This window comes from Natrix helvetica (genome assembly GCF_964273705.1).
Source record: "Natrix helvetica genome assembly, chromosome: 6".
NCBI classification, from domain to species: domain Eukaryota; kingdom Metazoa; phylum Chordata; class Lepidosauria; order Squamata; family Natricidae; genus Natrix; species Natrix helvetica.
The window spans coordinates 58,589,885-58,603,802 of NC_138553.1; the positions used below are offsets into that span (position 1 = coordinate 58,589,885).

At 36.9% G+C, this 13,918-nt stretch overlaps 1 protein-coding gene across 2 annotated transcripts in view; it reads left to right on the forward strand.

The window, feature by feature from the left end:
• Positions 1-13,078, forward strand: part of IFRD1 (interferon related developmental regulator 1) — a 29,312-nt gene extending 16,234 nt beyond the window's left edge. For both annotated transcript variants that reach the window (XM_081957457.1, XM_081957456.1), the window contains 4 exons: positions 1,210-1,344; positions 10,044-10,172; positions 10,453-10,548; positions 12,164-13,078. In XM_081957457.1, coding sequence (XP_081813583.1) covers positions 1,210-1,344; positions 10,044-10,172; positions 10,453-10,548; positions 12,164-12,253 — 450 coding nt within the window. In that variant the 3' untranslated portion in view covers positions 12,254-13,078. The remainder of the gene's footprint in view (positions 1-1,209; positions 1,345-10,043; positions 10,173-10,452; positions 10,549-12,163) is intronic.
• Positions 13,079-13,918: the final 840 nt, after the last annotated feature.

Below are 13,918 nucleotides of genomic sequence, written 5' to 3' on the forward strand. Positions count from 1 at the left end.
TAAATAAAAGCATGTTTAACCATGTAGATAGTTCAAATTTAGCATATTAATAGCTTGTTTGGTAGCAATCAGTGATACATAAATTATTAAAATTCTATTATGATTTGCAGTCCTTCTTAATAACAATCTCTTAAATGTATTAAATGCATGCACTGTTTAGTACAAACAGTAAATTGAGTCATACACTTTTGAGTGTTTTGAGTCTTTTAAATTACATAGATTTAGACTTCAATAATAGTTTAGTAAATCTTTATTAATATCTTTACTGTTTTCTTTAACAGCACTGAAGAATAGTCTCAGATTATTCAAAAGCCTATCTTGGGAAAGTAGCTAGAAAAACTCTTGGCAACAAGGATAAGAGAAAAAGAATAAAGGAGTCTTGGAAGCCATTGTGTTGCACAGTTTTTAAATATTACTCTGATGTATACAGTTGACATTTGCAGTTTTAGCTTGAGCTATGGCAATCTAATTTTGAAAGGAAGAATAATGAACATGCAAAGCTTTAATCCTTTATGGTAGTATCTGACTTTAGTTAATGGAAATTGATTTTAATATTTTCTTATATATGGTTGTCCTTGTTCTTTCTCAAATAACAGGCCTTCCTTTGCATACTTATAGCTTAAATAATAGCCAGTGTATAGCTGTTAAATTTCCCCTGTTAATCGTAACTACAGTGATTGGGGAAATGACAAGTGAAAGTGAATGAGATGAGATGAAACAGAAGAGAGCAAATACTTGGCACTGAATAATTGATATCCATGATGCAGGAAGTAAAAGGTGTGGGATAAATGGCTGTTTCAGAAGCAATGCATTTAGTATCTGTTTAACCAGAGTTCTTGAATCAGCTTTCTAATGCAAATGCTATTCATTTGGAAACATATTAGCACATTGGAATGTACTATGATTAGCTTATACTAATATATAAGTTTAGACTTCCTCTGCTAAAGTCCAATGTTTGGAAATGGGTGAATTATGAATTAAAACATTTACAGAAATCTCATTCTGCTTAGAGAATTCAAAGGCATTGACTGCATTGGTAGCAATCCTTTCAATATTGTGATAAGGTGATCATAAATAATGATAACCTGTTGTGTTATAGCTTAATTATTTTCAACAATAAAGCATATAATTATGACAATGTGCAAATTCACTGGTCTTTGAAACTTGAACTTCATTAAGATGCAACAAACAACTTCTCTATTTCTTTAGGATTTTTTTTATGAGGATATGGAGCTCCTAACACAGAAATTGAAGGCCCTAGCTACAGATGGAAATAAGCATCGTGCTAAAGTAGACAAAAGGAAACAGCGATCTGTCTTCAGGGATGTCTTACAAACTATAGAGGTAAACTAGAACAAAGAATAAATTTTATTTTACCTCTTGAAAGTAATTTTAAGACCTAATTTCTTTATACACTTGCATGCAAAGATTTTAGACTCTGCTCAAATTATGTTTCACTTAATCCTTAAGCAAATAGAAGCAGAGAGAATGCCTACATGGTGCTAAGTTAAGATTTTCCAAGATCGCGGCAGCAAAGGAAGCAGTATCAGATCATGGGGAGAGAAGTTACTAAATTAAGTTTGTTTTGTTTTGTTTGTTTTATTGGATTTATATGCCGCCCTACTCCCAAAGGACTCAGGGCGGCGTACAGCATTAAAAAACACATATTACAAAAGTTAAAAGGAAATTAGAAACAATCCAAAAACCAAACCCAATTAATATAACACTAACATTTTAAAAATTAGATAAAATTAATAGGCCAGACCGGCTTGCTGGAAAAGTAGGAAGGTATAAGGAGAGGAGAAAAAAGAAGCAGGAAGTTAGATGAGGAAGATAGAAAGAATAAAGTAAAAAAAGAAATTGGGTTAAGGAGAAAAACACGAGCAAAGCAGCACAGCGAATTAATGGTTGCACGTTGAGTCGGAGGCAGTCGGCAACAGAGAACAATAGATCCAGCTTAGGAGCCCAACTAAGCAGCCCAACCCTGGAAAAGAGGTAACTGAGAGGAGCGAACCAGTGGCTGAACAGCGGACAAGCAAGGAGGTTGTTGGAGGCAGTGAACCGGTGGGTCACAATATTAATTGTCTAGACCCATACTCTAGGCAGCCTGACTCAAGAGACCAGCCAGGAATCCCAACCCAGGGCCCAGCAAACTAGAGGCAGCCCAACTACTGCAGCCCTCCCCCTGCATCCTTCCAGCCCAGCAGCCCTCTCCAGTGACCTGCCCCAGGAGTTGTGGAAGACTTGATCAACATTCCCTCCCCAGCGAGTTCAGCCCCCCTCCCCGCTTCCTAGTAGCCTGGCAGCCCTTCCCTGCGGCCTGTCTGGTGGAGGGCAAAGGGCCTGGTGTAACCCATCCAACAAAGGGAACTACTGTCTGAGAAATTGATGGTGGTAGAATTAGTGGGGAGAAATGCAGCAGCAGAATCGAAGCAGGAGATCATAGCAGCAGAGAAAGGCAGCACAACAGCAGAGGCGCATCAAATTAGAGAGCTCCGATCTCTAAAGCTGAGTGGCAGACTGAGTGGAGCAGACCAGACAGAGCTGGAGCAGAGCTGAGTTGACTGGAAAACTCGGCAGACCGAGAAAGCTGACCAGAGAAGAGACGAGGCCCAAAAGACCTGAGTACCCGAAACACAGAACAAAGCTGGCAGAAAAGATGACAAGAGGCTGGAGCAGCAAATGATGGAAGTGAACACAACAAATTAAGGCAGAGGTCCAAATAGGCAGGGAGGAAAGATCCCACTAGAGAATAAAAATAAGTCCAAGACAGAAAATAAAAGATAAATAAATAGGCAAATAATAAGGACAAGAGTGGAAAATTAGAAATCAAGGAAGAATAGAATTAATAAAGATCAATTAAATAAATAAGCACATCATAAATAAGGCAAATCTTAAAGATGGAGAACTGGAGCTCAAAAACTTTTAAAATATACGGAATAAAGGAATAAATAAAACTAACAATAGTAAGCAAGTAAATAAATAACAAGGTATAAAAACAAGCACAAAAAGGCTTGGGCCTTATATTCTTTATTTTTGAGTCTTAAACCTTTTATTCCGTGGTCCTTCCGAATTTCATTTAATAAAATTTCCAAAGTTAATATAAACAGCAAAGGAGAGAGGGGGCATCCCTGTCTGACTCCTTTTTTTATTTCTATCTCCTCTGTTAATTCTCCATCAGAACTTTGGCTGTCTGACTGTTATACAATCCTTCTATCATTTTTATAAATTTTTCTCCGAATTTCATCTCATCCAATAGTGTTATTATACATTTCCAGATTACGTTGTCGAATGCTTTTTGTGCATCAAGGAAAACCAGTGCCATTTGTTTTTCTGGATGCGCCTCGTAATACTCTATTATATCTAGGATAATTCTCATATTATTTTTAATGTGTCTATGAGGTAAAAATCCGTTTTGGTCCGGGTGTATTCGTTCATTTAAAACCTGTTTAATTCTTCCTGCCATAATTGCTGCAAATATTTTATAATCGGAGTTTAGTAATGAAATTGGCCTGTAATTTTGAATTTCTTGTAGGCTGGTTTCTTCTTTTGAGATTAGCAATATTATTGTTTCTGTCCATGATTCAGGTATCTTGGCTTTTCCTAAAACTTCATTAAACATTTCCATTCCTAGCTCTTCCAATATTATTTTATTATATTTGTATAGCTCCACTGGTATTCCATCTGGTCCTGGGGTTTTATTATTTTTCTGTTTTTTCAAGACTAATTCCACTTTGGCTAACGTTGTTGGCCTGTTTATTGCCTCCCTTTGTTCTTTTGAGATTGGTGTTATCTTTTCTGTGTTTAAATAATGTTTTATTTTGTTTTCCTCCATACTATCTTGTGCGTATAGTTTTGTGAAGTATTTATGAATAATATGCTTATTTTCTTCCGCTTTGTATTAAATTCTTCCCTCATCATCTTTTAATTGATATATCATCCTTTTTTCTCTTTCATTCTTCAGTCTGTATGCCAGCCATCGTCCAGGTTTGTTGGCTTGTTCAAAGTAATTTTGTCTGGCTGCTTTAATTTTCTGTGCTAATTCCTTTTGAGTTATTAAGTTGATCTTATGTTTTATCATCTCTCTTTTTTCTTTTTTAATTTTATTCTTTGGGTCTTTCTGTAGTTCATCTTCGGCTTCCATAAGTTCCTCTTGCATACATTCTTGTTGCTCTTTTTGTTTTCACATTTTTCTCGCCATATAGGCAATCGTAAGGCCTCTTGTGTATGCTTTCATAGTGTCCCAGAGATTTTGAATTGAGGTGTCTTCTTTTTTATTTATTCTAAAAAATAGTTTTAATTCTTTCTCCAGCATTTGAGTGTATTCTATTTCATTTACAATATTTGAATTCATCGTTCATCTTTTTCTTCTTCTTTGACCTTTCCATCTTAATTTTATTGGATTATGATCTGCCCACTCATTTGCTTCTATTTTGATTACATAGACCAGATGAAATCCGAGCCATGTCAATTCTTGATGGGGACTGGTGGGGGTTCGAATAAAAGGTATATTGCTTTCTTGTTTTGTGCCTTTCTCTCCAAATATCATGTAATTTATATTCCATTGCCATCTCAAAAAAGGATTTGGGTAGCGTTTTTTCTTTTTGGTTTCATAGTCCACTTTTTTATCCACTATTGCATTATAATCCCCAATTAAGCAAAGATTTTTATATTCTAATTAGTTTATTTTGTTGTGTAATTTCCTATAGAATTCCTCTTGTTTCTGATTTGGTGCATATATGACTATTAATAATATCGGTTTTTCTGTTGTCTCTAATTCAATCATTAGCATCCTGCCTTCTTCATCAGAGTAGACTTCTTTGGAGTTTATTTTTTCCTTTATATAGGTTGCTATCCCTCTTTTTTTTAATCTGCTAGAGCTGTATATAATTTCCCTAGTTTTTTGTTTTCCAGTAAGTTCCTATGTTCCCTTTTAATATGCACTTCCTGTATACAGATTATATCTACCTTCAGTTTCTTAAGTTTATTAAACATCTGCCCTCTTTTTTTTTGGTGCGTTCAGTCCATTCAAGTTTATCGAAATAATTGTTATTTCCTGGTCCATCCTGATGTTTTTTGTTGCTTCTGGTTTGTATCTGACTTTTCCCTCTCGCACACTCCTTTTCTGCTCTCTCTCTTTCTTGCCTGTGTTCTTCTTTCATGTTTCTTTCCTTGTCTTCTGATGTTTCTTCCTCTTGACTTCTAATTTCTAGGTTCTCTTTACTTCCTTGTTCTTCTTCCCCTGTGCAGTATTTCTCATAGAATTCCTGCGCTTCTTCTATATTCTCTATCTTATACCTTTTTCCTTGCCAAGATACCAGTACCCCTTCTGGTACCAACCATCTGTACATTATTCTGTTTTTATGTAACTGATTTGTTAAAAATTGGTATTGTCTACGTCGTTCACGAATTCTCCGTGGAATCTGTTTAAGCGTAATCAACTCTTTTCCCTGGTATGTAATCATCCCTTCTCTGGTTTTTTTGTACACTTCATCTCTAGTTGTTTTTTTGGCAAAGCTTACGTGCACTTCTCTCGGGAGACTATGTCTTCTGGCATAATTAGTATGCACACGGTAAGCTTCATCGATGTCCCCTCGCAACTCTTGTTCTTTTCTCTGTAGAATTTCAGTGAAGCTTTCGATCATTTTTCCTTTCAGGTCTTCTTCTCTTCCGGTATGTTTTGGAATCTTAAATAGAATGCACCTCTTTCATTTTCAAGTCGGATTATTGATAACTCTAATTCTTTATTAACTTGTCTATATTTGTTCTATTTTTGTTTCGATGTTCTGGATTTTCTGTTTGTTGATTGCTAAGGCATTCTGTATCCTTTGAAATTTGTCATCCACGGTTTTGATATTTCCTTTCAATTCTCCCATTTCATTTTTCATTTCTTCATGATTCTTCCTTGTCTCTTCATGATTTATAGCTGTCACTTCTTGGTTTTTTATCAGTGTATCTTGTATCATCTGGAGCATCAATTGCATACTCTGCATTGTTGGTGCTGGTCCCGTTGTTCCTGCCATCGTTCCGCCTTTCTCCAGCCCCAATGCGCTCTCAATTGATCTTTGATTTGAGAAGGGGGGTGTTTCCGAAATCATATTGGGTGTGGTTTTTTTTCACTAACTTTACTGAAGTTGCCATTCTTATCCCCCTATTTATCCTTGCCCACAATTGCATATAAATTCTACTTTACTTCTACTTTATCAGCAATATCAATAGTATCAATTATTATATATCTCAATATTTAGCAATAATTAACCTTCCTTAATATCATGTTTCAATATCTAAACATTCCTATGTATTATTCTATTCTATTTTTGATCCTTTATTATTATATATCCTAGAGTTATAAATCACACTGTTATCTTATACAAATAGATGTCTCTCGATTGTATCAGTTATATAGGTATTCAATTCTAGTAATTAGTTTCTCTCTATGTATATATATCAGGTTATGTCACCGTTAGTTTTCTTGTATCAGACTTCACGGTTCAAATTTTTGATCCACTAGGTGTCACTCTCTCTTCAGTATCACTGTTAGTGTCAATCAGTTAATACAACAAGTCCAGCGGCAAAGGAAAATGGGGGGTGGGGTGTAACAAAGCCCTCTAATTGTTCCAAAACTGTTCTTTCTCTACTGTCTCTGGTACCGTTCCAAGTTCCGAGGAGAATAAATACCATATACTTGTAAGTTCAACTATTCTTTGGAAAAACAAAACAGTAAAAGGAAGAGCAAGAAGAAAAAAGTCAACAACCAACCCGACTGTTAAACAATCTTTTCCGTGCTTTCCAAGTCTTCTCAGTAGTTACTTTGTCCTACTCCTGTTGTCCATGCCAGGTTTTCGTTTCCACTCTGGCCACTTTAGCTCAAGTTATTTACACCGTCAATTCCAACTCAGTGATTCTGCTCTCACAACTTTTCGGCAAAAATCTGAAAAATCTCCTTTCCAGAGCCTCCTTTCCAGCTCACACTCTCTGCCAATTTTGCGTTGTCCTCCTCTTCTTTGGGTTGTCAATAATAGTAATAGATGTCTCGATTTCAACTGCTTTCTCTCTCTGCTTCCTTCTTATGTGGTCGCCATCGCTCCGGTTCTGACCAAGTGGCAGGATAGATCCTCGTCTGTTTAGTGGGTTTTTCCTACCCGCTGGGGGATTTGCCTTATCACCCCAGCGTCTTCAGAGTTTCCCCCTTAATCTGCTGGTCCCATCAGGATCCACAGCGCTCAAAAATGAGCCCAAACGAAGAAGTTAGAGTTAGAGGTGAGGAGAGCTCCCGTTCCTCAACTCCAAGCACGGTGACGTCACCACAGAAAGTCCAGTATCTTATACTTTAAAAGAGCCTAGGAAAGATTCCAGGGATGAAAATCCTAAAGGAGAAAACAACTCCACAAGTGTGGGAAACTGAAGAATGTGATCATAAAAGCCCAATCCAGCACAATACCACTGAAAAAGAAATTCAAGAAGACACCAGCATGGCTGCACAAAGATCTCTCTGACAAACTGAAAGACAAAAAGGACAAGTACAAAAAATGGAAAAGGGAACACTTAACTAAGGCTGATTATCAGTAGATAAGGAAAGCAAAGGCTCATAATAAACAGAGTTGCAACAAAAGTGAAAGATAATTTTTAAAAAGTTTCTTCCAACATATAAATAACAAGAAAAAAAGTAAAGGAAACAATCGATCCATTAAAGAGAGAAGATGACAAGGAAATAACAGGCAGTAGGGAGAAAGCAAAGCTGCATAACTCATTCTTCACATCAGTCTTCACTCAGAAAAATTATAGCCCAATATACCAAAAAAGCCTACTAGACAAACTAAACCTAAAAGACAAACTGGAAATAAAAAATAAACAAGAAAATGGTAAGAGAACACCTATCTGACCTTGACAAATATAAATCAGTGGTACCTAACAGATTACATCCCAGAGTTTTGAAGATGTTGGCAGATGTTATCTCAGAACCATTGTACCATATCTTTCAAAAATCCTGGAACACTGGGGAAATACCTGACAATTGGAAAAGGGCTGTTCTTCAAGAAAGGGGAAAAAACAGGCAAAGGAAACTGCAGACCAATCAGTCTAACATCAATACCTGGGAAGATCCTGGAAAAGATGATTTAAAAAAAAAACATCTGTGAACAACTTGAAGTAAATAAAAGTTATAACTAGTAGCCAGCACGGGTTTGTTAAAAACGGATCATGCCAAACCAATCTTATTTGTTTGATAAAGTCATTAAATTAGTAGAACCAGTGAAACGCTGTGGACATAGTATACATAGATTTCAGTAAGGCATTTGGCAAAGTAGACCACAACCTACTTCTTGGTAAGCTAGAAAAATGTGGAATAGACAACATCACCACCAGATGGATTTGCAGCTGGCTGACAAACCATACTCAACGAGTAGTACTTAATGATACTACATCCACATGGAGAGAAGTAAATAGTGGTGTACACTAAACTGGCAGGAATAGCCAACACCCCAGAATATAAGCTCAGGATCCAAAAAGACCTTGACAAGCTTGAACGATGGTCCCTATCCAACAAAATGAATTTTAATGTGGAGAAAAGCAAAGCTTTACATTCAGGCAGGAAAAATCAAAGGTGTAAGTACAGATTAGGTGAGACCTGGCTCAAAAATAGTAAGAGAGCTTGGAGTCCTAGTGGATTATCACTTGAATATAAGCCAGCAGTGTGCAGCAGCAGCCAAAAAAGCTAATACAATCCTGGGTTGTATAAACAGGCATAGAATCAAGATCATGTGAAATATTAGTACTGCTTTAGAAAACCCAAATAAGACCACACCTGGAATACTGCAACCAATTTTGGTCACCATACTACAAAAAAGATGTTGAGACTTCTTAAAATGTTCAGAGAAGAGCAACAAAGGCCTGGAGACTAAAACATGAAGAACAGATGCAGGATTTGGGTTTGGCTAGCCTAAAGAAAAGAAGAATTAGGGGTAACATGATAGCAGTATTCCAGTATTTGAGGATTGCCACAAAGAAGAGGTCAAATTATTCTCCAAAGGCCAGAAGTCAAGAGAAGAAACAATGGTTGGAAACTAATCAGAGAGAAGCAACCTGGAATTAAGGAGAAACTTCCTAACTGAGGACAATTAACCAATGGAACAGCTTGCCTTCAGAAATCGTGGGTGCTCCATCACTGGATGGTTTTAAGAAAAGACTAGACAGTCACTTATCTGAAATGTTATAGGTTCTACTTGAGCAGGCACGGCACTGGGCCAATCCCAGTAGGACGAGATACTCCCTCAAATAGCCTGGACCCATGCCATGAAGAGCTTTAAAGTGATGAATTACACCTCGTTGAATGTATGGGTACTGTTTTAAAGATACAATAAATTGGGGACAGTTTTAGTAATGAGTTTTTTTGGACTTTCCTTGACACCAATAGTTCTGTGGACCTTGCATTTCTGAATAGTATTTCTTAACAATTTTTTCTGCTAGCCAGAAGCATTTAGAGCTTTTTTTAATGGTTTACTCTCCTCAGGAAGAATGAAGCTTCTGTTCATTGCCTATTTTTTTCATGCCATGGTATGCAAAAAATCTTTACTGAACCAAGATAGGCATTTTGTAACATCTCCTATTTTCAATTCGTATTACTGGTAGCATCCATCCATATTTGTTTAATGCTAAGTGGTTGTATTATGTAGGAAAAACTTGCAATATGGTGTATCTTTGTGAGAGGTGATAAAACAGTCAGCTGTTTAGTTAAGTTGGCAAAAACAAAACCTTTCAAGTTTTGGATTCTTATTTTAAGCACTGAACTTTAGAATATCAGTAGTACTATATTAACCTTTTTGAAGTAAGTTTTAGTTTAAAATGTGACAGTACCGATGTTTAGGATGAATAAGAAGAGTGCAAGATTTTCAGCAGTATTTAGAAAGTTTTGTGTATTTCTGTATTGCTAAAGTAGTCTGTTGGAGAAATACCTGTGTAGCCCAAAATATTAGAAGGATGTTTAAGGAAGGATGGCATAGAATTTAAAAACAGTAAATTTGATACAGGTGTTTTTTCTTTAACAGGAACACGACTTTCCCACAGAGACAGTCAAGTTTGGACCAGAGCGCATGTACATTGACTGTTGGGTTAAAAAGCAAACATACAATACTTTCAAGAAAATTTTAGGATCAGGAATGCAGTATCATTTACAGGTATACATTGAAATGAAACTATTTTGACACTCTCTTTGAGATAATATATGTTATTTATCTCTATAAATAACATAATGCAAAATCCCTAAAACAGTTTTTAAATTAGACAATACATGTCTGCACAATAAGGAAAGAAAAAAATATAGGCAACAGATATACTAAATTTTTAGCAATAGGAAAAGCAGCTCTCTGGTTACTTTGCAAATTTTGCATATTAAAAGGGAGTTATTTAAAACTTTGGTCAAACATCTGCACAATTGTAATGACATGTTTTATGCAGTCCAATGAGCTCCTCCGGAATATCTTTGAACTTGGTCCACCACTGATGCTTGATGGGGCAACACTTAAGACCATGAAGATAACCCATTTTGAAAGGGTAAGTGATTCATACTCTGTTGGGTTAAATTATCTTAAATACAATTCGCTCACATAATTGTTCAAAAGCATAATGACATGGTAATATTTATGTTGTGAGAAGAGGGAGAGAGAGTAATGTGAATAGAAGGAATGACAAGGGTTTGTGAGACCTCCTAAATTGATACAGTATCCCATCACTATCCCCTGCACAGTCTTATTTGACTTAAAGTTTGGTTCCAGTTAAAACAATGCTAAGATAACCCAGTGAATGATCCAGTATTATTCCTTTATTCTATCCACAGGCGGCACGTGGAGCCATTTGTCAGGGCACGCGAGGCGCTGCCCTGTCAGCTGGCCAGCGCGCATGCGCACGCTGACCAGCTGAGTTCACCCTTTTTTTGAAGCCATTTTGCGCCCTCCCCAGGCTCCAGAGGCTTTATAGGAGCCTGGGGAGGGTGAAAAGAACCCCCCCTCCCGGAGGCCCTCCAGAGGCTTCATGAGCTTCCCTGATGCCTTCGGAGCGCTCAAAACGACCCTCCGAGCAAACCAGAAGTCACTTCCTGTTTGCTCGGAGGGTCATTGTGAGCGCTCCAAAGGCATCAGGGAAGCCTCCGGACGGTCCCTGAAGCTTTCGGAGCGCTCAAAATGACCCTCCAAGCAAACCGGAAGTGACTTCCGGTTTGCTCGGAGGGTCGTTTTGAGCGCTCCAAAGGCTTCAGGGACCGTCCGGAGGCTTCCCTTACCCCTCCGGAGGGTGTCGGGGGGGGGTGGTGGAAACTGTTTTCGCCCTCCCCAGGCTCTTATAAAGCCTCTGGAGCCTGGGGAGGGCGAAAAAAGCATGTAAAAATGGGGGGGAGCGCCTGTAGTGCGCACATGTGCACTGGGAGGGTCGCGCATTGCATTATGGGTGCGGCATGCCCGCACACGACCCCCCCTGCGCTCCCCCCACTTATGGCACGTGAGCCAAAAAAGGTTCGCCATCGCTGTTCTATCCTATGTTCTTTTTATAAGATATTCCATTGCCTGTATTACGGCTGAAGTGGTAGTGTCTTGTATTTGACATCTGTGAAATGTGATGGGTGTCAGAATATGAATTTTCAAGGCTGCCATCATTAACAGCTAAATTTTTACTTTGTACTATGAAGAAAGAAGTGTGTGATTGTATTAATGTTTAATACTATTAGTTTATTTAAAAGATTTAACATGGCTGCCCATCTCTTGTGACTCATTAAGCCAAAACCAACTTAATACAACAACACAGTTTAAATGCTAGAATGAGTAACATTTGGTAAAATTTCAGATTTCGGTGGAAAGGTTGAGTTATATTTCCAGTACAAATTTTACTTCTTTTGCATATAGAAATTTTTTTAACTGGGATGTCTTGATAATAAATATTCTAATGATTTTGCTTTAATTTAGGATTACTGAATGAAAACATCTGTTAGAATTTAGTACAGAAAATAAAGCCAATTTAAAGTTGGGAGTGGAATGTAATTCTAGCGCAAAATAAAAAAAATCTAATTTATGTGCATAAAATGGACTTGTTGAATAAACCCCAAAGTTGTCAGAAAAATGTTTAATGTTGGCTAAGATTATTATGATATATAATTGCACTTTCTCTCCTGTTTTCATAGCATCTGTACAACTCCGCAGCATTCAAAGCTCGGACTAAGGCTCGAAGCAAATGCCGTGATAAAAGAACAGATGTGGATGAAGTGTTCTAGGACAAGTCTACAAAGCCCTTTGACATGTTTTTTTGTTTGTTAAATATAGTTCTTGTTTGGGTACAGTTAATTGCAGTGTAGAATTAAATAATCTTTTTAATTGTGTCAGTTCCATATTTTGTACACTACTTGATGTATGTTAAACTGGCTTATATAGTATAAATGAGGTAGGATGGTAGGAGAGAATTTCCTGATAAATATATTTGGTAAAAATCAACTTTTTACTTAGAAAAATACTTAATATTCAACTAGTTCTGAGGAGACTCCTGATTCAATTTTTTTTAATCTAATGACATCTTAAGAAGTACATTCTTTGGAGATCAGTGTCCCTTGGTAAAAGCTGCTATTTGACAACCAGTTACACATTTTAAAAATAAATATCCAATTTATTATAGTGACATCAGCATACTAGGGTAATATTATCAAATTGGTTCTTAATTGGTGTTGGCTGGGCTTTTCCACTTGTTTAGCCTATAGGGAGGGATAATCAGAAAGTATCTGAAAGATAATCATTTGAAACAATGTTTTACTATTTTCAAATAAGTGTTGGTTGAAACATTTACTATTAGCAGAGGATGCTGTATAGGGGATGTCACTTAATGGGGTGAAAATTTTTGCAATTTTTGTCAGGGGTTCTAAAAATATGTGTTTTTACACTAAAAATTCTAATCTTATTTTTGCAATTGCACAATGTTTAGCTTGGTATGGTAAACCCACATCTGATCATTCACTTCACGAAAGCCTCTCGTAAACCAAATAGTGTTAACTTTATCTTCTCAACATTACATCTTGTACTACAAAAATTAAAGTTTTTTTCTGAATGTATCTTATCTAGCTAAGCAAAAAGAATCCATGTAATCATAAACTAACATCAGAAAGCAATTATCTGAGTTACAAAAATGTTTAAATGAGTTTAATCAAGTTCTTGTTTTGATTTGTTCTTCAATATCACTTGCTTCTTGGCTTCTGATATATCCCTTGATTTTCTCATGTTTATACACTCTGCTTACTGCCTCTGACCTGTTTCACACATATCTATTGATTGGGCAGAATGGGGCCACTGTGGTACTTGCATTAGTTCATCAATGAGCTGCTTTATTTCTGTTGTAGTCAATTTGCACGTCAAGGTGGCTTTATACACCTTCACATCAGTCAATCAGAGTGGATGCTCTGCTGCAGCTCTGGATGCAAGGTGTTTTTCTTGTACATACAGAAAAATCTACCAGCGCATCTGCACCCCTTTAATCAATTATCTTTTGCACACCAGCTCTTGAATGTCATCTGAACACAAGAGTGTCTGGATTAACATTTCACTGAAAGTGTATAATGCTGAGCGCTGAATAATTGGCAAAACAGCATCCAATACAGCTTTCTTTTGCAGTCTGACTTGCTGCAGCTGGAACAACACATGGCACTGGTCTTCAATCCAGGAATGTTTCACTTTGATGTTGAACCAGCAAGGATAGTACACACCAATGATGTATTACACTATCATTTCTATGTTTTGCCTTTAAAGCCATGTTTTGAAACCCATATTTGACAAAGCCTATTTGCAGTTGTCAACAAGTTTGAATGTCTTTTTTTTTTTGTAATAAAATTTTATTGGTTTTTCAAAATTTATAGGGAAAAGGGTAAATGGACAGGTATACAAATTTTGGCAGTTGC